At 43.5% G+C, this 27,574-nt stretch overlaps 1 protein-coding gene across 1 annotated transcript in view; it reads left to right on the top strand.

The window, feature by feature from the left end:
- Positions 1 to 2,707: 2,707 nt before the first annotated feature.
- unc5b (unc-5 netrin receptor B) overlaps positions 2,708 to 27,574 on the top strand; it is a 45,612-nt gene continuing 20,745 nt past the window's right edge. The window contains exon 1 of the mRNA XM_054599846.1: positions 2,708 to 2,839. Within this exon, the coding sequence (XP_054455821.1) occupies positions 2,752 to 2,839 (88 nt within the window). The 5' untranslated portion in view covers positions 2,708 to 2,751. The remainder of the gene's footprint in view (positions 2,840 to 27,574) is intronic.

Raw genomic sequence — 27,574 nt, 5'->3', positions numbered from 1 at the left:
AATGTAATGTAATACATACTTGCTCTCTGTCTGCCTCATCCCATGCCATTAACTCTGGGCTTCGTTCAATTTTACTATTATATATATCTTATTATATTCTTAGAATTTTACAATAAAGTGTTAAACCAATCTATATGTACAAGTTATGCAAGGATAAACTGTCCCCTCATTTATAATCAATGTGACTCAGCAACAGAAGGTATGAATGTTAGACTCAGTATGAGCCAGAGAGTGATGCTGCCCATGTAATGTAATGTTGTAAGTAATAATCTGTGCCATTTTTATAGAAATAAATGACTGTTTTGTCCTTTTTTATCACTAATTTACTCAAACATATAGCAGGTGGGTGACAAATTAAATAAAAAATCATTGAGTTTCCAGAGCAGCGTCAGTGCTCCTTGTCATATATTCTCAAAGTCTCTGGATCTCGAGGAATGAACACCATTCATACCATTCACACCATCATAATAATAACAACAGCGGAGACCACAGTCTGTCAACATGCTGACCAGCTCTATATACTCGATATACTGTACATTTTTTTTTTAATTCTTATTTCTTATTTTCATTCTATTTTTATTTTATTGTATAATATGTGTATTTATTATCTGTTTCTATGTAGTTGAGCTGCTGCAACACCTGAATTTTCCCCATGGGGATCAATAAAGGAATATAATAATATAATAATTCTCCCAAAAGATATTCCCTCATTTTGGGGATGATTGTGGTGATCTCATAGGTGTTTAACTGGTTTGACACTGGCCACTGTAACATATTATTCACATATTTTTTATCCTCATCAAACCCTTCGACTGTGTGGATGCATTTATAATGTTATGCTCCCTTTTATTTATTTGGGTTTTTCCTTTCATTTGAACTTCAAATGCCAAGTGAATGAAAGCAATTTGTTGTTCCAAAATTCATTGTTGTGAAGGTTTCTCAAGTGCACAGGAAGTGACATGTTTACAGCTACCAGAAGCATCAACAACGGAGATTTCTTTATAATAAATTAAAGAGTAAATTAGCTGTTATGTTTAGCAGTCAGTGTTGCTGCGGCTCCACAGACGAAGATGAGAAAGAAACTCAGACTTCAAAAACTCAAAGAGGATGCCACTGTTAAAAATGACAGGTGATCTCAGGAAGAAAAAATACAACGAACAAAGATTCTGTCTACATTAAAAATAAAACATCCCCCTGCACATTGTGATGGGAAGCTCAATTTAATTGCTTTATTACATTAACTATTCAATCTGATTCAAAGTCAAAGCCATGCTCACCTCTTCATGGCCCTGTGGTATCCTCTCGCCAATTAGACACTATTGGCACCATCCAGTCATACAGGAAACGACTTCGATTATTAAGAGTGCTGCTGAGGAGTCATCCTCATTGGAGATAAGCTCATTTATGAAAGGGTGCTCTCTTGTGGCAGCCGGGAGTAAAATATGACCCAGGGATGCAGGAGGGATAGATTGACAGGAAGTTATATATGCTCTCATAAAATCCTACTGGACTTCTGTTATAGACTCAAGATTTCTGCCCACTGACTATTCACATTAGGTAGGGCAGCAAAGAGAGCGGATTATCTTTGTTATTGCATTAAAGTTATTAGATTTGAAAATATACAGATAGATAGATAGATAGATAGATAGATAGATAGATAGATAGATAGATAGATAGATAGATAGATAGATGGATAGATATGATGGATGATGGATGATGGATGGATGATATGGATGATAGATAGATAGATAGATAGATATAGATAGATAGATAGATAGATAGATAGATAGATAGATGGATGGATGGATGGATGGATGGATGGATGGATGGATAGATAGGTTGATGGATGGATAGGTTGATTAATTGATTCTCATGAAAAAAACCTCACTAGTCTGCAGTGAGACCATAGCCGCTGAATCCGGAGCGTTGCCGTGCGCTCTAGGGTCCGGGTTTTCTTTTTCTCCCCTCCCATCTATTTCCTCCTTGCTCGCCACTAGTTTACCTTCACTTGTTCAGCCTTCACTCTGAGAGGAGGAGGAGGAGGATGGTATGTGATTGGCCAGGCGGGGACTGGTTGTCCGGAGGCTGGCATTGTGCTCCGCGTTGATCCCCCGTGTTCTTGTTTACACCTTGCGGTCGGGGACGAGACAAGACACCCAGGGGCTCCCAGAGCAGACTCGGGAGTCCAGTCAGCAGTGGTCTAACCTAACAGCAGCTCCCCGTGGTACTTGTTTTGTGTGGTAGCAAAATAAGTTTGTGTTCTGCTGGAAGTCGGACTCTCTGTCGCCTGGTTTAACCTCTCCATTCAGGGCAGCAATGCGTCAAACTTTTTGGTGACTTTTGTGGCACCACTGCGCGCATGTCTCCCAGTTATGAGAACAAGTGCAGCTGGGAATGAAATCTACCAGGAATTTGTTTCTTTATATTCACAGGCTGTGTGATATCTTCGGACCTCTTCAAAGTTTGAGTACGGGCGGAAATTACACCTTTGCAATCTTTGTCAAACATTCACAGGCGGCTTGGTGATGGATGTGTTTTGAGCGTGGCAGTCTGTTTGCGACAACAGTCAAGAGTGAACTATTTACCAAAACAACGGCATCCAACATCAATTACTGGACTATTTGTTATTTCACTCTTTCCTGCGAAATCTTTAAGGAGGAGAGACTTTGCTGGCCACTTGTGAAACACCGCAGGTAGTAACGCTGTGTGGGGAAAACCCCGGGACGTTTCGCAACGGCGAATCCGGAAAAGATGCTCTCTGTTCGGAACCAGCGTGGCCAAGGTTTCGGTCCTTTGGTTCTTCTCCTCTTGGTCGGGGGATATGTCGTGTCTGGCACTGGTGAGTTGTTATCCAAAGATCAGTGTGTAATCATTGTGAAATACTGAGTTGTTATTCAAAGATCAGTGTGTATAATCATTGTGAAATACTGTTGGCTACACTTGTGACATTGCGCAACATTGACAAAACACGCTCACATGTGCGCGCAAACACATAAAACTTCATATTTCCGATTAATGTCTAATCCCCAAATTGCCTTCACGCCCTGATTTAAAAATTTTTTTTTTTTAAATAAAAAAGAATAAAATAAAAAACATGCCTTGGACTCTAGAGTACAGCTACACCAATAAAAGCGCAGCGGTCTGGGGGTCGCTTGCTGACCAGCGCTTTCTTTAAGCAACAGTAAAGTCTTCAGCCGTACAGTAGACCCGAGCTCAGAGCTCTCTTTTCTACTTAGAGCGGAAAAATCAAACTCCCCCGGTGCGCAGGGAGTAATTAAGGTTTTGCTCCATGCCTTCTTGGCCTCTCCAAAAAGAAAAAGAAAAAAGCCTTGTGAAATGTAAGACAGAGCACTTGAAGTGCTTTAGGGAAAGATTTTCTTTTATTTATTTATTTTCCCATTGCAAGATCTAAATTTACACTCACTTGTTTTTAAGCTTTGGAGTACATATGATGTGTCTTAAATACTGAATGCACCCATTGTTACTTTTTTTTAATAATTTATTATTAGACATAGTATTCCAGTCTGAAACGAGTAGGCTTTGATCAGGGAAGAGCAGACTTCAATCAGTGGATTGCTCAGAGTTAATGCCCTCAAAGACTGCAGCAGCTCTCATGGAGATGAAATCATGTGGTACACAGGGCAGGTCACTGTTGGTGAGCTGTAATGGCAGGACCCGGACACCAAGGTGACACTGCCCATCTCCAGTGTTAGATGAATGATTTCACTCAATGTGGCCTCGTGATAGGCGAGCCTGGACTTTTCATCCCCTCCCTTTGCCAGATAGGATTGAAATACAAGGCCGGAATCTGAGGGTTTTCATTGGATTGTGGATTAAGCTTGGTTTTCTGGAGAGAAAAAAAAAAAGAACAATGCGGTCAAAAATGAGTACAAAATCTACACACGCTTTGCTAAAAGACCTCTCCAATAAATAAACCTGACTCTCTGGTGAGGAAGTCAATTTTTTTACTTAATGACAACGGTGATCTTTTGGAGGACACACTGACTGTCTGTCCAGGTCTATGGCCATTTCTTTGAATGCCAATAAGAAACCCCCGCGCCGTACCTCCCGAGGTCCTCGTGTGTGTATTATTCCCTGAACAGGCGGAGCAGAAAAGCAGCTTACGTTTATTAAAATTGTGGACCATTCTGAAATCCTTGCATGAGAAATGAGAAACGTTGATATAAACAGTTGCGGATTGCAGCGAGGTCCTGTTAGGGGAGCAGAGCCTGGGAAGAGGGGGACAACGGGACAATAGCTCAGTGTGCCCCAGGAAAAAGTTTCTGTCTGGGAGAGAGGAAGGCAGGGATATATTTAGGGAATGCATGATGGGACGGACAGATTCCATTTATCTTCTCTCCCACTGTGTGTATACCTTTCCTATGCCGCCTCCCCTCAGATCCCTCCTGTCTCGTTCTCTGCCTGCATTGTGGATCTGCTGAGCTCACATTTCTGCTATGGTGCTCCTCTTTCTGTGTTGACATACACATTAATTACCCAGACTGCCAGGAACACTTGTCTGGAGTAACTTCCCTGCTGTCCGCTGCCTCTCTCTCTCTGTGTGTCATTATTAATGACTTCATCAGAATTAGAAAAACCGACATACGGGAAGTGTGTTTACACACTGCTTTTTGCATCAGGATTAAATGAAGACGACAAGGTTCCCAGTAAGCCCCAGAAGGGGGTTGGGGAACAGGAGACCAGTGTCCAGACTGGGAGGTCAAGACAGGAGGAGAGCGAGGCTGAGAGTAGTGAAGAGGCAGTCGAGTGTTTAGATTTAGGCTGCGTAGCATGTCAGACACTCCCATAGCGGCTGGACGAATAGGCACACTCCTTTAGGATGTGCTGTCATATTTGTGTTAAGTGTGGGAATCCTCTTGCTCCTGAATAACAGTGCATCGGCTGCAAGAAGACTTTCATATTATATGTGAGCTAATAACAGGCTGCTGAAATATTTGCTGCCCTGCTCTACAGTTTGGTCAGATGAATTCTGTAATTTTCTGACAGCTAAAGCATGAATTTCAGATGCACGAAAAGAAAGGAATGTGACAACAAAGCTAACCTCGAACAGACACCAAAGTAGATTTGGCTTCAAAGACGCTCAACAGATTGAAATGTCAGATTAGATTAAAGTGTCTCTGAAAACATGTAGTCATAACAAAAGTGCTACCAGGCTGTTGCATCTACAGAGATTTGGACAGGTGGTTGGGCACAGTGATAAATAAACAGACCGACAGCTCTCTTTGGGCCAGGCCACAGGCCAGACTAGTTCCTCAGGCAAGTCCTGCTGGCAGACCAGACTAGACCAAGCCACATTCTGTCCCGGAGCAGTGCATTAGTTTTATGGCCGACAGGCGGCAGGGGATGGGATCGCTGGCCAGCCACTGCCCTCTCTGCTGTATTATTCATATGTGCAAAGTGGTCTTTGTTAATATTTAAAATGTGCTTATGATGCTCAAATTCTTGACATCAGAGACAGCAAAGGAGAAAGAAGTGGGAGGGGAACAGCTGCACAGCTCTCATTGGCGTAACTGACCCGGATGGCTGCAGGGGGTAGGGAAGGCTTTTAGGGTACCAATAGGCATTTATAGACGATATAAAAGACTGGCAGTTCGAGCAAGTGTGCCAATTGCAGCCGAGGGCTGTTGCAGAGGATGTGTGTGAACCAAACAGGGAGAGGGGTTACGCAGGGTAATGTTATCCATCTGAAAGTTAAGAGGAAAAACCGAGAGAGGAGATGGAAGAGAAATGAATCTGCAAGAGACACATTGAGATAGATTGATTTCAGGGCATGGCTTTTAAATATCCTTTATGAGAAAAGAGCGGAGAAGAAAAACTCCATAGCAGTGGCATTCAAGCGTCATTAAACCTCTGGCACGGGCCAGAGAATGAGGTGTAGTGTGGGTGGGAAGATATAGGTGGAAGAGAAGGAGGGGAAGGCAAGAGATGTGCAACAGGACCAACTTAAAGATAGCAAAGCAGGAGAAGAGGGACGGATGTAGTCGAGGGGGAAGGGGAGGGAGGAAAGTGAAAAAGAGACACACAAATTCACTTGGGGGATGTTTTTATTAAGGCTCTTATCGATGGAGAGAGCTCACAGTATTAAGAGTAGACATGTTTAATGCTTTGCCAATACTGTGCATGTTAGACCGGACCATAAATCTGCGGCAAACAGCAAGGGCTCTGTAGGAGGCAAAATAGTGAGGTAAATGGAAGAAAGAGCTGACTATAAAGAATGGAAAGAGGTATTGGCAGCAGAAGAAAGTTTCAGCGGAGATTGGCAAACTTGAAATGAATATAATTTTAGGCACAGGCCATTATTTTCTTTTTCAAAGACAATATGTTCTCAAAGTATTTAGAAACTGGGGTAATAATGATCTAATCAATATTGCTCTGCCTGCCAATTGATTCAAACTGTATGCCATTTAAAACATTTTACAAAATATTCATCAAGTGAAGCTGTTTGAATATTTCATGTAATGCCTCCTTGGATTCTGGTTAAAAATGTCCAGATGGTCCCTCCTACCTGTGCCCTTATATAAAACAGTAATAAAATGCTGGAATGTTTCAATTTAATCCAAAATTTAAAGCCATTGATGTTTGAAATGTATAACTCTTTTTGACAGAGCTGTTTAACCCAAGGTCAAACTAGTTTTTTTAAATGGTAATCACAAAATGTATTTTACTCCGTCAATGACTTTTGAAGGCAATATTTTCGGAATAAACCACAAAGATTTTGGCTCAGACCTTCAAATAGCCAGAGAGTGCAATAAAAAAGTGAGAGAGGGGGATGGATGGGTGGAGGAGGGTGAGTTTCGGTGGCAGATGCGGGCTGAGTTGCTGCTGGGCCGGTAGGACAGGGTACCCCCTGCCCCTCCATCCTGCCCTGTGGGGGGAGATGGGTGGGGCAGACAGGGAAACAGGAAGAAAACCTCTGTGGGGTTCCATTGTGCTTTTGATGAATAGGAGACTCCACAGAGCTTTTTCTGCCCCTTTGTGTGGGGTAAAGGGGGGGCAGCAGCAGAGAACACACACACACACACACACACACACACACACACACACACACACACACACACACACACACACACACACACACACACACACACACACACACACACACACATTCAGAATTCGTTCACTTCAACAGGAGCTTTACTTGCATGAGTGTGTGTGCTCATGCTTCTTCAGATGTGTGTTACTGTTGCATGACCAATCATGCGCAGGTTAAGAACACACCTGCCTGTAGAAGCTTAAAAATCTCTGAATCTCATTCTGATTGATATGCTAAGACATTCTCAGTGACATCTGACATCAAAAGGACACCACCCACCCACCGACCCACCCTCACACACACATATACACCCACATATGCAAAACATTGCCACATCCTCTGATGAGGAGGTAGCATTTATTTGTATAATGATGGAAAAACCCGCTGGGTCACTTGGGAGGAGTGAGAGAGTGAGTGCAGGAATTTTCATTTAAGATCTCAGCAGCACTCTGGGCATCGTGACCAATAGGATCAGGATTCACCACGGGGGGTCTTGCCAGATCCTTAGCAACCCCCTTACCCTAAGATAGACGCATACACACACACTAACACGCACTTGGCAAAAGTGTTTGTGCTGAGGTCCATCGATCAGATGCAGTGTCAGCACTTGATTGGCTGTGCTGTAGTCCAGTGCTCTGTGTGTGTCCTCGTCTAAAAAAATGGGCGATTTTTTTTCAGACCATGTAGATTCCCCTCATCTTCTTAGCAGAGGCTGTTTTTGTCTTTAAAAGGCAGTTGAGCCAAGTCCACTCAGAGCTTAGACCACAGACAATCTGTTAATGCTTGTGTTTGTGTCTGTTTGTATCTGAGTGTGTCACGTGGGCTCAGCTAACTGGAGGGAAAGGCAGCTTAAAGTGTGTTGAAATGTGTTGCATTTGGGAAGGCCATGGCAGTTAGCATTATTCTGACTCTTTTTATGAATGTGACGTACAAAAGCTACATTGCCCCACATTCACATTAATAAATTGCCTTCAATTGTCCCCATTTCCCCTTCCCCTTCCTTCAGTCAAGTTGATAGTCTCATCAGGTGTATTTATAGCTTTATAGTCTCACATATACCAACCTCTGTCATCCATATCTCTCTCACTCCATCATTCCCCCCCCCCAGCCAGCTCTCTGGCAGAGTTTGGGAATTGCTCTTTAGAAGGAACTGTGAAGAATCCCATTTCTCTGAGTGTAACACTTATTAGGGTCCCATCTGCCCGTAGGCTACTTATGAATGTGGGGGTGTTTGGATTGTCGTGGGTAGGTAAAAAAAAGGGTGGATGAAGGGAGCTTTGTCATGCCTGTGTTGTAAGTGGATGTGGGTGCCACTGGGGGCTTGTGTGAGGCGGGAAGGGGCTCTTAGCACTGCAGAGCACACACATTGAGCAGCTGGTGTGTCTAAAGTAGGGGAATGACACACAGACCTCCCCAGAGAGATGGCGTATTGAGAGTACGTGTGCATATCTCCGGCTGGGAGCGGAGAACGGAAATGATCCTGCCTCCTTCTGTCTGCATGGCAGGCAGCTAGGCAACTTAAAGTTTTTTTTTTTTCCCTCCCTCGGGTTTTAAATCAAGGCGAATGACGCTTAATGAGTGTATTTGTTATTTGTGAGGGTGGGGTAGGGTGGTGGGTGGGCGGGCTTGTTTGATTGGCTGCGTGTCAACAGTGTACTGCTGTGTCATTTAATGTAGTGACAGTCCTGAAGCACCATGTTTGTCTCTCAAGCTCATTGCCCTGTCAGTAATGGAGCGTGATTGGCCACTTAATCAGAGGTCAACAAGGTCACATCCAGACCTTCCCTTTCCTGGTGTCTCCTTTTCAACACTTTCCCTGTATTCCTTTCATTTCCTTGTCTCCTTTTCCTTGTTTTTCTGCTCCTCTTCTCTCTCCTCCTCTTGTCAGCTTGAGCTTTAAATACTGTGCTTATGGAAAAGGTCTGCTATGCAGTATCTAGCTTCATCCCCGAAACATATGACACATACAAGCACGCACAGTAGGGGCAATAATCCCTGTTTCTGCTCAGACACTCTTGGATCACAACCATAGCAAAGAGAAGAGTGATAGAATGAGATCTGCCCTCATCCACTTCTTAATTCCTCCACCCGTCTTCAGCTCCAGGACTTAATTCTTACTTCTCCTCCAGAGGCTTTGACTGGGAGGCTCCAAACACACAGTAAAGATTCTGTTCTCGCCTTGGATGCAGGTCTTAATCAAGGGCTGACAGGCGCCTCTTGGCTCGGGTTTGTGTGTTTGCTGTGAGTGTGTGTGTGTGTGTGTGTGTGTGTGTGTGTGTGTGTGTGTGTGTGTGTGTGTGCGTGTGCGTGTGTGTGATGGGTGTGTGATGGGTGTTTCGCTGATGGGAAGCCAGTCGTATTACTTAGGTATTACTCCCTTTTCTGCATGGGTCACAGTGGGGTCACACTCCCAATCTCAATCAGCACACAGCTCGCACACACACCCATCTCTCCCTCTCTCTCACTTTGGCAGGCGCTCTGATTGCACAGGAGGAAACCTGGTTTATCCTCCTGGTTCATTCGCCGAGCCAGGTGTACCCAAAGTACGCTACAAAATGCCACCAGTTGTCAGTCGCTGAAGAGTTAGGAACTGTTTTAAATGGGCGCCATGTGTGAAGTAGCGGGGCGAGGCCTGGTCTAATGTGGCAGATGTACCTGCATGTAATTAAGGTTAGATTTAAGTGTATGAGCTCACACACGCATCAAGTGTGTCAGCGAGTGTGCGTCTCAAGCCTCTTACCTGCTGCTGACCAGATGGGCTCAACAGCCGACCTCACGCTCACCTTTTCCCCCGCCACTCCGCTTAGATTAGCTGGTGTGCTGAGCTAAGGCACAGAGGCATTATAATGGACACATCAGCCCCCCCTCCAACGTCCTCCCCCTGCAGCACCCAATCCTGCACACACAGAAATACATCACATATGTAGCCCTCATTCTTCACGTAGGATATTTAGGATGACGATATGCTGTTTGTGTGTGTGGCTTGTCGGGCAGCGCCCGTGGCCTGCTGTTTATGGGGATTATGAAAGCAGATGGACAGCCATGCTGACTGTTGACGGTTCATTAACTCTGGGTGTCTCTGCTCAGACTCTGCTCTTGCTCAGCTTCACTTGCCTCCAATCCGCTCAGCAACAAGAGGTGGTGTGTGTGTTTATGTGTGCATGTGTGTGTGTGTAGGTCCAGCAGGTAGAGAAATGCAGATGTTAATCGATCGGGGGATATACAGTATGTGAGCTTGAAGTTTCTGCTCGATTAGCTTACGTGGAAGTGGTGCAGCGGCTGCCACTTTTTTGTTTTTGTGTTGTCTGACGTCATCATGTAAAACTGCTCCTGTGTTTGTGTCAAAAGAAAGTGTAAATGCACGAAAAGCAGCGTCAGAAACATGTTTCATGTAATCACTCTATTGTCGGCTGAAGAGTCATGATTTAGCATGATGCAATATCTTCAGCAGAGGACCATTTCCATGGCATTTCGTTGCTCTACTGGGGGAGATGAATAGATATAGTTATAGAGGGTCATTAAACACTGAGCGGTGTCTCTCCTTGTCTCTAGCTTCACCCTTCACGCTGGAGCCAGCTCCTGCCCCCCTCTACCACAGCTTAATAAAAGAAACATGTATCACGCAGGGACAGATAGACATACCTGTGGAGAGCCAGACAGACAGACAGACAGACAGACGGACTGGCAGATTTTTAGGCATATGGGTTGTTTGAAACCCTCAGAGAGCTCGGCACAGATAGACAGTTAGACAGACAGACAGACAGACAGACGAGTAGTGAGTCACCTAGAGTCATGCAGCCTTGGCAGAGATGTGACCGGGGGTAAGACATTGTTCAAAACTGTATGAATGCAGTAACCATTAGTAATCATTATTTTCATTATTAATTCATATCTTGATTATTTTTCATTATAATTAGTCTGTTAAATGTCAGCTAGCTGTCAGATAGTGGAAAATGCTCATTACAATTTCCCGAAGCCCAAGGTGTTGTTTTTAAATTGATTGTTTTGTCCAACCAGCAGTCCAAAACCAAAGATTTTCAATGTGCAATGACATAAAACAAAGACAAATAGCACATTCTGGAACAATAAAATGTTAAATCAAAAGTTCAACACTACAGGAAATATGCATAATTGTTGTTCCTTACTTTTCTGTTGATCAATTTATTGATAATCCAGTAACACCCCTGCTATAGTATGGTATGGCTCAATAACAAAGGTGTTGTGATGTTCTTAGTTTAATCCTTGCCTTTTGACTTTTGTCACATACCATCCCTTTTTCTCACATTACTCTCAATTGTATGAATAGCACTTTGCTGTTTCCAAACACCAACTGTTGCAAAACTATTAAAAACAGCATGAAGATCCTTCAGATTACCAACTCGAAGAGGCACAGGGAGATTATTAACAGGTACCTTTCTGGTGTTTTTCCCCATGTGCCCCTTAATGCCTGTAATGGAAAATATTTTTTTTATTGTGGAACAGTGACAAATTGTAACTTCTTTGCCGCTCTCAAGCCCTTTGGGACGAGGTAAGGGAGTCTTTCTTTTTTGTGAAGGCTGGGAGACGATGAATGGCAGAACGAAATAGAACATTTACGTGTGTCAACGTCCACCCACGCCTCTGTCAGTAGCAGTGTGTGTGTGTGTGTACATGCGTGCATTTGCGCGCATGGTCTGGTGAGTGTGTGTGCTGAGATGCTGTCGCTAACGGCAGCGTCCCTCTTTCTGCTCTTGTGAGCGTGAGTTTGTGAGTGACAGTTATACAGTGGTGCGGAGTGTGTAAATCTCCTTCCCTCTAAAGCGCTCAGCAGTGGGCCTTACATTAGCGCAACAATTTACACATCTGTCCTGAGGCGAAGAACGGGCAACTCTGAGAATAATGAAAGTCTCAGTCAAAGAGTGTGTAGTGTGTGTGTGTGTGTGTGTGGGGGGGAAAAATCAGGAGAGGTAGGGGAGACTCTGTAAACAAGAGACAGAGGAGGTTTATTAAAACCCCACCACCACTCACCATCCTTTTGTCCTTCTATTCTCTGTGTCCCTCACCTCCCTCCCCACCTCTTTCAGCCAGAGGAACGATTACATGCCTCTGTCTCTCTTGTCTTTCATCTCTCTCTGTGAAGAGTAGAGGAATGAAGGTCTTCTGTGCCGTGTAATTACACAGAGGGATCCTGGATGAGGGCGTCTGTCTCCACAAAAAAAATAAAAAAGCAACCCCCTCTCCCCCTAAATACCTCTTGATAGGGGGAGATCTAAAAAGAGACGTTTAACTACCTTTGATCCACCGCAGGGCCCTTGTCTTTACCTGCCACTTATGGAGACCTAATAAGTACTATCACAAGTCTATTTATTTCATTAGAAGCACTGACACTAACATATGCGTGGCTCGGCTCCAGCATCGTGGGAATGAAATACACAGCTCCTCCATTCATATTAAGCACAGAGTCATAATCATGACACATTTACAGGCCGGTGTTCCAATCTTACCCATGAGTCATATTGCTGAATGATTATGGAAGGGCGGATTTTTATGGGCTTACATTGGTATTGGCTCAACCTCTAATTGGCCCAAAGCACATTTGCATTCTGGGAAGGTAATAATGGGGCTCTTTGGAGGCACTTTAAACGAGAAAGTCATTGCACTCTGACTTAATTCTGCTCATAGAAGTGCTGATGCCTCCAGATGGCTTTTTTACTGTGCGAGTGTGATATGGCCATTTTGTGTGCATGATCATACACTTACCCAATACTTTGGGAATAGCTTACTTGCTAGCAATGCCACTGGTCTCTTGTTAATCATTTTAACATTCTAATGTTTTTATTGCTTTTTATATTTTACTCGCAACAGAAGCTAAATGCAAATAACTTGCTTGCTAATATGAGATGCTTGCAGAAAAACTAAATAGGTGTTTCCACTAATAGGTAATTTGTCATCAATCTAGTGGACAAATAGGATTTTTTTTCTGTAGACCGTTAGCACCTCTTCTCTGTATCTAAATGTATGTTTGAGTGTGCTGTTGAAGTGAGCAAACAAAGGTCATACAGTGTGGTTTGACATTCTGCAAAGGTCACTGGGGTCAAGCAGCTCTCTGTACGAGAGATGGAGTCGGCCTGAATGTGTTTAACGTGTCTTTTTACTTGTGTAATTCCGCCCCCATTCAAAAGGACTTAACTGTTTCTCTGAACTCACTGGGAGATGAAGTGAGCGTTCTGGTGCATCTAAAACAGACTTGGCGTCAGACAATAGACTGGGGTCTTCTATTGCACTTAGCTGAAGCTGCTGAATAGACTCTGAATAGACCCGGAGTGGTGCGGCCATGCAGCTGCTGGACAATAGCCTGATCAGCAGAAAGGCAGCCGGTGACCTCGAGGTCTGCTCCGGGCCTGTCCACTCTGATCCCTGAACCCGCACCACACAGAGTCAGCACAGGGAAAGCCACAGCAGAGATCCTGAAGTAATTGAAGCAAATCTACCGAAAACACAGTTTGTTAAGCTGCTAGTGACTGGAATAAAATAAATAGTGAAACATTCTGGGAAATACATGTATTCACTTACTTGTCGAGAATTGGATGAGAAGATCACTTTCATATCTGAATGCGGAATTTGAATTAGAGCCTGCAGTGTCCAAAGATTAGAAGATCCACCTACCAACACCTCTAAATTTAACTAATTTACATTATATCTCCCATGTTTAATCCATACACAAACCGAAATCTAATCACAAAAGTTGTGGGTTTCTAGGGGGTCAGGTGCTATACCTGTAATTTATTGGCTGTATGTTTTGACTTCTTTTGACTGTGTGGTAATGACAAATTGTCGAACTATTCCTTTAATTTTTACTTCACAAATTTCTGCACACCCTTTAGGGACAGAACATGAGTCAAACATTGCTACATGAGCAGCCCTCTGAGCATCATCATCACATACTCTCATTTCCCAAAACAAACAGCATCACTCTTACACCCAAAATCAAACACAACTTTACACAAATCCCAGCATTAGAAATAAAAACATTTACACACGCACTGCAGCTCCCCTCCCCTCTCCTCCATTTGATCACAAGCGGCCTCCCCTCCTCCCCATTTGTGTTTATTCTGGGGATTATTCTGCCCTAATCTCTTTAGAGCATAATTCCGATTATATTTGTGTTATTATTATTGCTATGTCCATTCCCTACTATCCTGCTGGGATTTCCCAACTGTCGTAGTGTGCCTGTGTTTGGAAAATTGATTAAAACTGCTGACCACTGCCCTAGATAGCGCAAGATCTGGAAAGTGGATGAAAAAATAGAAGCAAACACAAAATGATACAGTGCTGCATATTTAAAAAAACATGTATTCTCTAATAGATATTTGGGAGGACATGCTCAGCATGCCCCCTTTCATGCATTTTATCCTGCATTGATCCTACATTAGAACAGCAAAGGTTTTACATCATAAATGTTAACAGTATACTGAAAGACAAGATTTGCATTGGCCAACAAGTTAGAGTTTGCGTTTGACTTCCAACAGCCATAAAGAGAACAAAAAACACAGCTAATTACTGAAGCAAAATTCTGTATGCGTACAGTTAAAGCTGGGGGCTCAATCTGTATGTGAGCTGCCATATTGTCCTGAAAGTTGCTCAACAATTTGATATTCAGACATCATGCGTTATCAAGATTGTGTTTATACACCATTTGCCTTTTACCTCGGTCTCTAAGCCTGGGAATTTGAACCAGAGAACCCTTGAATAAATTGTAGTATATCCGTTAAAATTACAGTGAGTGCAGAAAAGAAAAATGCATTCCCTGTCATTCATTATGTTTGTGTCACGGAGGCTCTACTTTTCAGCGTTTTACATTCCATTTTCCCTAAATATCACTTCATGAAAAGAGTCAAATATTGCTACAATTTTCAATAACATATCTCAAATGTCTCAATTTATTTTGCCATTGAAGCAATTGAGCCAAATGACAGTGAATCATGACATAGTGCCTTCGCCTTTGTACGTTGGTATGTGGTTTGAAAACCACATTAGAGACAAATGTCTTTTTAGGTAAATTTGCAACTAAAAAAATGAAGGTTGAATACATTTTTTAGTCACAGTAAGCACCTACATTCACCTTTCCCAGACACAAAACATACACCAGGTCCCTCGGTCCCTGAAATACTGTACACAACCTGCACTTTATGTCCTTCCAGTGCTCCCCTTTGCTTGCTTGTTTTTCTCAATTAAGATGAATTATAGAATTGCATTGGGGACCAGGGCCAAGGAGCGCTTATTGTGATGTTACCCCGAGGCACTCAGTCAATGAGTTGGAGAGAGAAACAGAGTGCTGTGGATATTTTGGTCTCCGTGCCTCACACCCCTCAGATTCCTAATGGACCACACGATATGCAACTTTAGCTGAACATATGAGAGCCTGTGCATGTGCGTAAGAAGGAGAGAAGGAGGGACGAGGAAGAGAAGCTTGGGTTTATTGCTCATATGTGGAGGTGGAAGGAGATGAAGGAAGGGAGACAAGGGAGGTGCGGGGGCTGTGTTTGTGCTAGCTGTTGGGGACTTGAACAGACCAGGCGGCAGTGTACATTTCATTACTCGGTTCTCCTCCAGAGGACCAGGTGTGTGTCGCAGCTCCTTCTGTGGGAAGCAGAGCGCCAGATGATTAGATGAGCTGCACCTCAGTAAATGGATGGTATTGATCTCCACACCTTGTTATATGGACCACCTTAGAACATGGTGTGTCTTAGACGAGACGGCATGATGAATCTCACGCCGCTCAAAATTGCCTCTTCTGCTCAGCTGACTTTCTATCTTTTTCGTCGTCACACTCCTTAAGTCGTACCTTCACCTCATCCCGTCCTCTTTGCTTCCCCTGTGTTTTTCTGTTCCTCTTTCCTTCCCTTTTTTATTTTGTCCTCTGCCTGCTTTCAGCGTCTCCACAGCCATTAAAATTATTGGAGACTGCGTAATGTATATTAATGTGCTTGTACTTTCAGTGAAGTTTTGCTGTGCATGCTATAATATTTCATGGGGAGGAAAGAAAACACAGTAGCGCGCCTCTGTGTCGGGGTAATTAAAATGAGATTGTAATCTGTTGTTTTTCTAGATGCATGTGCAGAATAGCTGTGCTCTCTCTTTATCAGAGTTGGGCCACTTGTGAGGAGCGTATCACAGGTGGAGGTGAGAGATCACAGAAAGGTGAGGCCATGGCAAAGGCTGATAGACCTTTCATAATAGTGTGTTTTAATAGTGTAGAATGAGGTCCTAGTGCAAGAGAACCTCAAAGGTGTTGTATAATGTTAAGCAATGAAGCCTGGGATATGGAGTTAACAGAGGGCTGTGACCTCTGAGCTACAGATTAGCACCGTATAAATTGCAATGTTATGTTGCTGTTATCAGGGCACTAGTGTGAGCTATCATTGCAGAAACCTCAACATGAATACTTAATGTTATTAACTAGCTTTGGTATGCTGTAGGGTTGATAAAGCTGTGGCGTCTGGAATAACTTAAGAGTATTTGCAAAGAAGCTGGACTCTGTCTCATTTCATTCATACCAATAATTTGCTGTTTGATTTTTGGTCCGGTGCTGGCATGTTAACTATTCAAAAAGCCCCACTATTATTGTTGTGCATATGATGTACTTAACCAAATAGCATTGTATATCTCTAATCTTTTCTGTAATCTGCTCAGCCACCCAAACACCACTCACCTATATGCTCTCCAGCACATCCTCTACACTCACACACACAGTGAAAGCTGGTTCTTTGTTGATGTGGAAAATGGAAGTTGTGAAGTCAGTCATGCTGAATAGATTGTAAATTGTCGGGAAGATTATAAACACCTTTATGTTTGCAGCCTGCCATTGTGCTTCACAAATGACCCAAGCGACCGCAGCCATATGAGGGTCAAGCAGTTCTATTCTTACGGTTTCCAGCACAGTGTGGCCATTCAAGGCCTGCACTGCTGTTCTATGGGCCATCAGTGTTAGGAAGGCTGAACCAAGAAATAGCTTAGGAAAGATATTATAAAGTTTAGGTTTCTTACTTTTACAACACATCCATTCTTTAAACTCTTTAAGATTGTGAAACTCTTAATATTAAACCTGCTATAATAACATTTTCTTATCAACAATGGACCAAATGACCATGTGTAATGGTTGGCTTATACTGGTCATTATGAGCCACTGAGAATTAGACAGAAGCAGCAACTAAACAGCTGGGACACAAACAAAAACATCCAGGTCACAGTTATAAAAAGGTAAGCTAAGGCAACATTATATTAATTATTATTAAGTGCTGTGTGAATGTATTTTAGCGTTATTTTCACTCAGCTATCTTTCTATTTGCTATTTAAAAATGATGAATAACGTTGAGGGAAGGATTACCGCTAATGTTGATTGTCAACCATCCAAATTCTCTTAAAGGTTTTCACTAAAGAAATATCCTTGCTATCCACTAGCTCCTCTTCTCAAGCTTAACCCAGACAATGGACAGTATTTTAGTGAATCCAACTTCCGAATGAGTCACTACTCATCATTGAACAACACAGGTAGCTGTTTTTGAGTGTGGATAGGAGCATACAGTTACAGTAAGGCTCTTTGGATAAAAGTGTCCACCTCACATCATAATACCACACGATGTGGAGCTGAGGAAAGTGTACTGTTATGTGCTACCTATGATTCATTTTAGTGTACTATTTGATGGTGCGTCTTTGGATGGCGACAGTGCTTTAAACAAGCGATTATACGAAGTTAATCTACGTGAAGCGGAATAATCCAGACTGCAAAATGGGGAGGGCCTCTGTGTTGTCCCTATGCATGTGTGTGGGGTTTATAAACCCAATACGTCATCTATACACCATTCCATAGATTGCCTCATAAATCCAACACAGAATAAAATCTAATCAGATCATGTAGCGTCCCATATGTTGTTTGTGTGTGTGGATTCAGTCTACACGCAAACAGTTTTTCACACTTTTTTGTCCTTCAGCATGTATTATCTATCATAGCAGTGGATTTTAAGCAGCGACTTTCTTCCACCTTCAGATTCTCGTTGTGTACGTTTTGTTTACCACTTTCACCCAGTTCTGTCTTTCCAGGTCTTTGTGTGAGTTCATTTATCTAGTCTCTAAGCAAAGCTCTTTCTTTGGCTTACCTCAATAATCAATACTGGTCCTATGAATCCAGGTCATCTTGGCTCCTGTGGCTTCTCTGTCTCCCTTTCGCTCTCCCTCTCTGTCTTTATCAATCTCTGTCTCTCTCACTCCCTCTTTTCCTCACTTGCTTGTACTCTCTCCATCTTTGTCTTCTCACTCTCTATTCCTGTCTATTTTTTTCCTTTTCTTTCCTCGTGTTCTTTCCTCTTCCTCCCACTCTCCTCCTCTTGAAAAATTACTTTGCCCATCTGGACAGAGCCCTGCACTGCTGTTACACTATTAGTCTTCGTGTGGCACTGATTAAAAATAGAACAGAGCAAAGAGTCAGAATTAGTCAAGACTTTTCTTCCTCTCCAGCCTTCTCTCCTCATACACTGAACTCTGTTGGCTAATGTTAGAAATGGATGTAAGATTGACAGTGAAAGGTTAGCAACAAAATGGCCCGGTCTTCCCTTTTTTGTCTCTTCTCGGAGTATGTGTGTGTGTGTGAGTGTGTGAGAAGCAGTGAATGTTTGTCTGTGAGTATGTGTACCGCCTGCGGACCTCTTCGCTGGGTGCTGTCTCATGTCGAGCGGTGTGTTTGAGAGGCTTGTCGAGGTAAAGCTCCTGTCAGCGCCTGGCCGGAGGGAGTGTACTGATGAAAGGCCTCTTCATCATCCTAATGGGATACACAAACCTCTTAACCAGCACTACTGCCATGGCTTCAGCTGGGTGAAGCAGAAGAGAGAGACAGAGAGAGCTGAGTGACTAGCCGGGCCACACACGCAAAGGTCTATACTGAAAACATGCAGAAGTCAGAAAAAAATGCATAGTGTAAACAAAACACAGCTTTTGGAAAAGAAGGTTCAGTGGGCCAGGGCCATCAGGATCTGGGACAGAGAGTTAATGCCCTGCTGTCCATCGGAGCCACGGCCATGTGCCCCCTCTCTATACTGGCATCCATCCAGAGTGAGGACCAGAATATGATGATTATACTTTTGATCATTTTGACCATTTGATTTCAAGGTATTTTAATTGTACATGTAGGGAACACATAATGGCAATGCAAGAAACAGGAAAAAGGCGTCATTTCAAAGAAACTTTATCTATGAGTCCATTTATTTAATCACATCTACTCACATTCATACCTGGAAGCTGCCCACAATCTGATCTGCTTTCCACTGAGTAGCAGCACTGAGCCAGTTGGGTAATGAAACAGGGTTAGGCCTGTTCTTTCACATTTCCCACCCAGATTTTGCCTCTTGTGTAGTTCAGGTACTAAAGCTAACTTATAAAACCTTAAGGCCATCATTGTCCCGATCCTTTTCAAGGGATTACTGTCCGTCTGTTCCTTTGTTGGCACTACACTACTAGCATGCTAAACATAGAAGGGGAACGTGGTAAACATTTTACCTGCGTAACATCAGCATGATATCATTGTCATCGTGAAGATGTTTGCAAGCTGACATTTAGCTCAAATCACTGCTATGCCTAAGTATAGCTTAACAGAGTTGCTAGCATGGCTGTAGACTTTTAGTCTTGTTAAATAAATGATAATGTGCTGGAGCCTGCTTACACTTCTTCTGGTTCTGGATATCTGCACAAAACATGGATGTATCTTGGTCATTCTGCTATACCACAAGCCCAAAAAGCTCCCACGAATTGCTCTCTTTTTTTCTTTTTTTTATGACGGTACTTACCTGGAATATTTCACATTCTCTTTTGAAGACGTCTTAAATATGTCGGCTCTAAAGATGGAAAAAACTTTTGTTGACATCCGAGGAGATCCACATGAGTCGGGTTTGAAGGAACACGAGACATTGCTTGCCGATGCGATTTGACCCTGACCAGAGGAGGACACATGGTCAGGGTGCCGATCAAAGCACCAGCACCCTGCAGGGGGTGACGGAAGGAGGGGAGGAGCAGAATAATCCAGAGAGATTGGGAAAAAGTCTTTCATCATTATTGTCACAGTGTCACACACTCTGTCCACTCAGTGTCACCATCAGTCTGTGTTGGCCCTGGGCGTCTGGTGGGTGACACTCTGACTCTCCTTCCGTCTATCCATCTCTCCCTGTTGCAACCAACACACACATACACAAGCACGTTTTCCCTCTCATTCACAGCCGCCTTTTTTGCTTGTATGTGCCGAGGGGATTTTCATCATGCTCTCTTCATCACTGCACTCCATCATCGCCATTCCTTCCAGTCCAGACCTACTGGTCCTGGCCCGAGGCTGTGGGATGTCCTGTTTTCCATACCAGCCCAGTCACCATCCTGTCCCCGGGTCAAGGACACGATTCCCGAAGCTGCGGTGAAGAGCAGTGAAAAACTTTGACATCAGACAGGAACCAAAGCCTCGTGAATGATTGATGCGTGAGTGCTGACTCATCACACAGGAGAAATAAACCAACATTTTGACCTAAAGCATAAGGAGATTTACATCTGTAGAATCGTGCAGAGATGCACACAGGCCTTCTAGGTTGCCGATAACGTTGCAGCGATGCTGCCAGTCCCTTTGTGCAGTGCAGAGATATCAGTTCTCACTGTTTCACGATCTGTTAGCAGCAGAGATTTCCAGATATGGAAAAGTTGTCCTGGCCTTAAGTGATAGTCTGCGAGATGCTTATGCTTTATTTTTTACTTTTATGTTTTGGTGGTGCACTGCGCTGAGATTACCTGTTAGTCAAACAGTGTGTTGTGTTTTCCCTTTCCTATCTGGAGCCGCACATTTCCTTCTGATGTTTTATTTCTTCTGGGATCAGACATTTTTTCTCTTGCTTGCTGTTGATTGGAAAAACAAAAAGTAGTAAAAGGAACCGCTGTTTTTAGAAAATGTATGGAATTGTGACTTAAAATAGGATAACAAACATGCTGGGTAGATCCAGATTTGGTTTGCTGAAACAAGAGGTTTGGCTGGATATCGTGAGTTGAGGCAGGGAGGGAAAGTTATTTTGAGAGAATGATGAAGCGTGGTATAAAGGGAGTAAGGGGAAAAGATCAAAGGGATAAAACAACCATTAGCTTCTGCACAGGAATACTTTTGCTTACAAGACCCCGACATTCTGCATGGTGAGGAGATCGAATCTCATCTCTATCTTCTACCTCTCAAATATGTCCTCCTCTGCTATCGCCACATCACCTCTCGTCATCCATCTCCTCCAACATGGATTTTCAGCCTATTAGTGACCTAATCTTTTCTGTTCCTTGTCTACCTCTGTTTCTCCTCGCTATCCGTCTATTTCTATCTCTATCATTCTGATCTTTATTTAATAATATCTTGTTAAAATCATCTTTTTTTAAAGAGTTCCTGTTAGCGATGTTATCCCAACCTTGTGTATTAATTACACCAACAATTTGATATCATTGTCAATAATTAATCATGTCAATCCTGAAGTAAGTTTTGCAAACTCTTATTGCTCGTAGCATTTTCTGTTTGAATAGTAAAGCGCTTGCATCATTTCAAATGTACATTGAACGGTACATTTTACAAATTTTATTTACCAAATTTACAAAGCTCACAAACCATCTCTCTCTCTCTCTCTCGCACCCTCACACACACACACACACACACACACACACACACACACACACGCACACAAACACAGAGGCTAGCCTTCAGCATGTTGCTTGTTGTGTACTGCATATCTAGGGATTTCTCTGATGCAAGGGGACGCAATGTAGGAACAGAGTGACGCCAACCTCGCTGTATTTGTGTGGGGTGTGATTGTGCCTCGGTTCACGCATGTGTTGTTGTATTTTTTCTCTCTCACTTTGTTTGTCCGTATGTTGTCACCTCTGTCACACTAACTAGTTATTTGTGAGCAAGAATGTCTGCATCAGCGTGTCGTGGGTTGTTCACTTTTCTGACTGGGAGGTCTGCTCGTGTCTTGGTATATACCATCTTACCCTCTGTTTCTGTGTGTGACTTGTATGAGAAGTCATGTTCGTTGCCCGTCCATCCGCTGTCAATCCAGCTCATCTCCTCATCTGTTCATTAGCATGACAGAGGAGCTTTCCTGCCAAAGCAGTTAGTCACAAGAATCAGCCCCTGTCACAACACATTACAGCAGCAGGCATCTCTAATAGCACTGGCAGTCGTGGCAACCATAGCCAATGCCCACAGAACGCACACACACTCACACACACTTGGACCAATCTAGAGTTGCACTTGATCTGCACCCAGGGGGTGTTTCGGTGTCTCTCTCCATCTCTTTCTCCCCTGCTCCTTCCATCCACATATCCTCCTTCCTTCCTTCCTATCTAGCTTGGCTACCCGGTTACAGCCTTGTCATTAATCTCCCTCTTTTCCTCCCTCCTCCTTCCCCTCTTCCTCCATCCTCGCCTTACATTAGCAAGGTTACCTTTACTTACCTCTCCATCTCTCCCATTTTCTTGTCCTTTCTCTGAAGTTCTCTCCCAGTCTATCTCGATTTCTTTCTCCCTTCCTCCTGCTTTATGTTTTTATAATGGTTGAAAAGATCAAGACTTCTCATCCTGTGTCCATCCAATCCCCCCTGTGATGTTTTTGTTCTCTCTCCTGCTCTTTAAACCAGCCCCCAACCCTCTCCTCTCTCTTCATTATCACCTGCTCAGGGTGTCTGATGTGATTTGTTCAAGAACTTTGATCCAGCCATCTTCCTGTCACTGGGGAGCCGAGTTGTCAAATCAAATAATAAAACACCCATATGTTGTGACGCCTTTTGCCGATTCTTTTCACATCACAGTTCATGTCAGACTTAACATATTGCCATGTGACGCTATCACAATATCTCAAGATCTCAGACAAGAACTACATTTATTTAAACATCGTAGTGTCTTGAAATTCTGAGAGATTGAATGAAAAAACTGTGTATGAGTTGCTGAATATGTGCTTTAGCACAAATTAAAGGGTAGGAGGGACTGAGAATGTTGGTTGGTGCCACAATTGTTTGGTGTTTGGGTGAAGGACATGTAATTTGACTGTCTGTGTTTCTCCAGTTTTACCCGAATCCCTGACTGACTGGGGTGGACCTACTGGTTTTGTTGAGGTTTGTGTATGCGTGAGGTCATGTCCGCAACCCCACCCTTACTTTGTTTTTGTCTTTCGGTGGGAGACAAAAAGAAGGGTGAGAATGAGCAGGTATTTACCTGTAAGGCAGAAGTTGTCAAGTCTTGTCTCAAGGAGTGGCCATCAGCATTTGTCAACAGCCCCCCCACTATATACATGCCTTTTTTCGGCATAATGCAGAATCCTTTTTTGGGAAATTCAAAGAAAAGATTCATGATACGATTTAGGCGAAATTTAAGGCACTATGTGCATGATGCCACATCTGCTATTTGTCCTCTGAGTGGTCTCTAAGTGTGAATCTGTGCATGCGTGTGTGACTAGCAATCAGTTCGAGGAGCAATGAGTGAGGACAGAAGAGTGACCTGGTGAGGGTACAGGGAGTTGGAGTGTTGCAGAAGTTGGGAGAGAGGTGGATCAGAGGACAGGAGGAGGGGGGTGAACTGGCCTGTAGCCCCACTGATGCAAGTACAGTGGGATGTAGGGTGAGGAGGGGGGGCAGGGTAGAGTGGGTAATTACAGGGGCCCAGAAAGGAGAGGCCTGTAATCAGCCTGCCCTCAGGAAGGAATGCAGCTCATCTTCTCATGTAATTACTGCCATTTAAACAGCCCCAGCTTCCAAACACTCATCCCACTGTACTGCTCACCTATTCACTATACGTACTTGCGCACACGCACAGACTCCCACACACACAGTCACTGTGAGACAATCAGTGACAGAGAAGGACACATTTTCAACAAGACTTCCAAATGGAGGAAGTGAGGTGGCAAACGAAAGAGCGATGGAGAGACAGACTACAGACAATATATGTGTGTGTAACTGCAGTGTGTGCACAATAGTTAATGGCTGTGTAGACTACAGGCCTCTAGAGAAGCCGGCTCCATGTGAATACCCACCATGGCAACCAGCCACTCTGGGTAGATCTGCGCAACTCTCATCAAGCAGCTGCGCATTGGCAGAGCAGACAAGCAGTGGCGCCTTGCACTCAACACATACACTTATGTCTACACACACGCACACAGAGTCTCATTCTGCCATATGAGTTTGACCTCCAAGTAATAGTTGTGACATTGGTCTGTAATTTCGAGAGGATAATAGGAAAACAACGTTGTCTCACCCACTCTGTCTCCTCTCCCTCCCACCCTTCCTCTCTCCCCCTGTCTCCTCACCCCCCTCTCTCTCTCTCCCTCTGATAGTGATTGATAGTGCCGCTTGTGTACGTCTGTGTTCCCATGCAGTAGGTGGTCGTGAGGGCACACACAAACAGCACAGGGCCACTTTTTGATGGGCTATGATTAATGAGCTCTACGGGGGGTGGCGCCCCCTAGCTGTGATAGAGCACACTTTCAGCCACGACATAGACCCCCCACACCCCACCCCTTCCGTCTATTCAAATGCACCAGTGGCAGCAGTGGGATCACAGCTACAACACAAGCTCAAATCCTCTTAGAGCTCCCACTCTCGCAGTCACACTCTCCCACACATTCAAAAACACAGTCGCAGAATCTCACTTAGTGGAGGCTGTCCCTTGCATACTCAGTGGGTATATTTAATCCATAGTCTGTCACAAACACGCCCGCCCAACCTCTCACACACACACACTTTGAATGTAGTGTGGGTCCATGTGAAACAGCCACTTATCAGTAAAAAAAACACTGCTCATTGGGCCTCATTTACTGTCTTATTTACCACATAGTTAGATAACATGTTTACATGTGTGTAGGTTTGTGTGTGAGTCTGAGTCTGCCTGTCTGTTTCCCCTCTGGCGTTCCCTCCAACAGGGCTGATTAAGTGTCATTATAACCAACCACCAAGGGCTTATAGGAAAGACAGGAGGTGAGTCCTTTAAGAAAGGGGAGGTCACACTTCATTTCCAATTAGCGGGTTGTAGGTCAACACACCTTGCAGCTAAGAGTGTGTGATACCACTCTATTTACAAGTAGATCTGTAAAAAAGGTCTAAAAATGCATTTGCTGTGTGAGCATGTGTGTGTGTGTATGTGTGTGTGTGTATACGTGCGTTAGCATGTCCTCAGGCTTGCTCTCTCTACTCCTGCCACCCGGACATGCTGGATGGACAAGCGAAGCATTTCTGTCACTTTGCATCTCCATCACCCGCTCGGCCTTCTCCCTCTGCCAATCTGCTTTCCAGTCTCCCTTCACCTCCCTTCCTCTCTCTCTCTCTCTCTCTCTCTCTCTCTCTCTCTCTCTCTCTCTCTCTCTCTGTCTCTCTCAGTCTCTCTCTCTCAGTCTCTTTCTCTCTCTCACTCTCTCTCTCTCTTTCACACTCACTCACAGACACACACACACACACATACACCTTTTCTGTCACTCTTTATTTCTCTGGCTCACACAGATCTTCCATCTTTCTTACTAACATGCATTTGCTTGCACTTGCGCCTTGATCAGTCAATTACATGCTCACCCTTGTATCTTGATGGAACAGAGGAGTTTTTACACTCCACAGAAATAGCAGCTCTGCAGACACCCTCATTTACATGTTCGAACCAATCAAAGGCGTGACATTTCCCCTATGAACTGCCAACAAGTTGAAACTTACAAGCTCCTGTAACAAACAACATTATTTACTCATCTTATGTCATTCTAACTTGACAAAATGTGGTTAATATATATTGGTTTTTTTCGATGATAGGAAAAGAATGGAAAAGCGATTCCAACGTTTAGAACGTGTCCTGTTGTGTCCAAAGTTAGTGTTGGCCTAATAAATTATCAATATCCCCTGTATGTTCAACAAAACAAGTGGTTCAGTAAGTATTGGCGTCGCATAGTACACACTCAAGAGTAAGATATTAAAGTTAAAATAAGAATCCAAAAAGCTGTTTTATTTTTCATGTTGTATATAACAAATGTTTTTTTAAATACAAACATTAGAATATGACTTTATGACTTATAAGGATCTATGCAGATTGGGTTGTGTATTGACAAAGTATACGTTTGCACAGTAACATCAGGGGCGCTCGCTAGCTAATTAACCTTTAATTTAACAATAGTAATGCAGAAATTCCATTATTTGGGTTTGTTGAAATGCAGGAAAGTTCTTCAAGAAAAATTTGAACCAGATATAATGTGTAAGATCTTAGAAAGTCTTATGATGGAGGTAGCCTAGCTGCTTTCTCTTGTTTGTTTTAAGCTAGGCTAACAAATCGTGGACCTGTTGCTGTGCAAGACACACAAGATTAAACTAACGTTGTTATTTTTATCTGACTCTTGGCAAAATGGCAAGTAAGTGTATTTTTCAAATATCACCCCTATCTTTTGGTTCTCTAAAAAAAACCTTGTTATTTTACTTGTTAGAGGGGTAATAAAACATAAGGAGCTACAGTCAGAAAAACAAGGTAAGAATAATGGACATGACGAGGAATGTGTGTGCCTGACTGTTTGAGACATGACGTCTGTTAGTTAGAGAGTCACCATGGTGAGCCTACAAAAAAAACAGACTGCAGACCCATGTGGAGCCGCCGCAGGTGCACATCTTGGTGGTAGTATAAAAAATACCCAAATGAGAACTTTCAAAGCCAACGTGTGGAGGGCTTTTTGAGCGAGCACACTGAGTTGGATCCGTGTCACTCTTAGCAGGACGTCAATTTCTGCTTCCTGCCTCCCGTTGCCTCACAGCAGCCATGGTGAAATGAAAATAATGGCGTCTGTTAGTCAGTAGTGAATCAACGACATTTACTATTAAAAGATGACCAATCCCCCCCGTATACTGTGAGTGTGTGTGTGTGTTCAGTCAGATGGTTTAACTGCATGAGCACTCACACCTCGTCTGCCTTTGTTGAAGTGAGAAGTGATGCTGTGTTGCTCCAACCTGCACTCGTGTTGCCTCATGCAATGCCTGATGCCAACACATACACACACACACACACACACACACACACACACACACACACACACACACACACACACACACACACACACACACACACACACACACACACACACACACACACACACCTAGACTGTCCCACTCACACATTCAGTGCTTTTTTTCATCCATCCTTTCGTCCAAATCCAGACTCTTGCTTTTCCCAGTCTCCATGTCCCCTCACTTCATCATTTCCCTCCCTGATGGTTTTTTTCTCTATCCTCCTGTAGCGAGTAGTTTTCAGGCTGATGAGGATGGGGTCAGTCTGAATATCAATCACTCAATGTAATTGTCCTTTAAGGAAGGCAAGGAGAGACTGTCTCCCTCCATCCATCTCTGTCTCATTCGACCTGCCTCTGCATGCCATGTGTGACTCTACCTTAGGGCTTCCTTGCAAGAATGATGATAATGAGGTTGATTGAGTGAGGATGATGGATATGCTCAGCCCATCAATGCTACATAATGTCTGCTG

This window comes from Anoplopoma fimbria, chromosome 6, assembly GCF_027596085.1.
Source record: "Anoplopoma fimbria isolate UVic2021 breed Golden Eagle Sablefish chromosome 6, Afim_UVic_2022, whole genome shotgun sequence".
In the NCBI taxonomy this organism is placed as follows: Eukaryota; Metazoa; Chordata; class Actinopteri; order Perciformes; family Anoplopomatidae; genus Anoplopoma; species Anoplopoma fimbria.
This window is presented reverse-complemented; position numbering and strand designations above follow the sequence as displayed.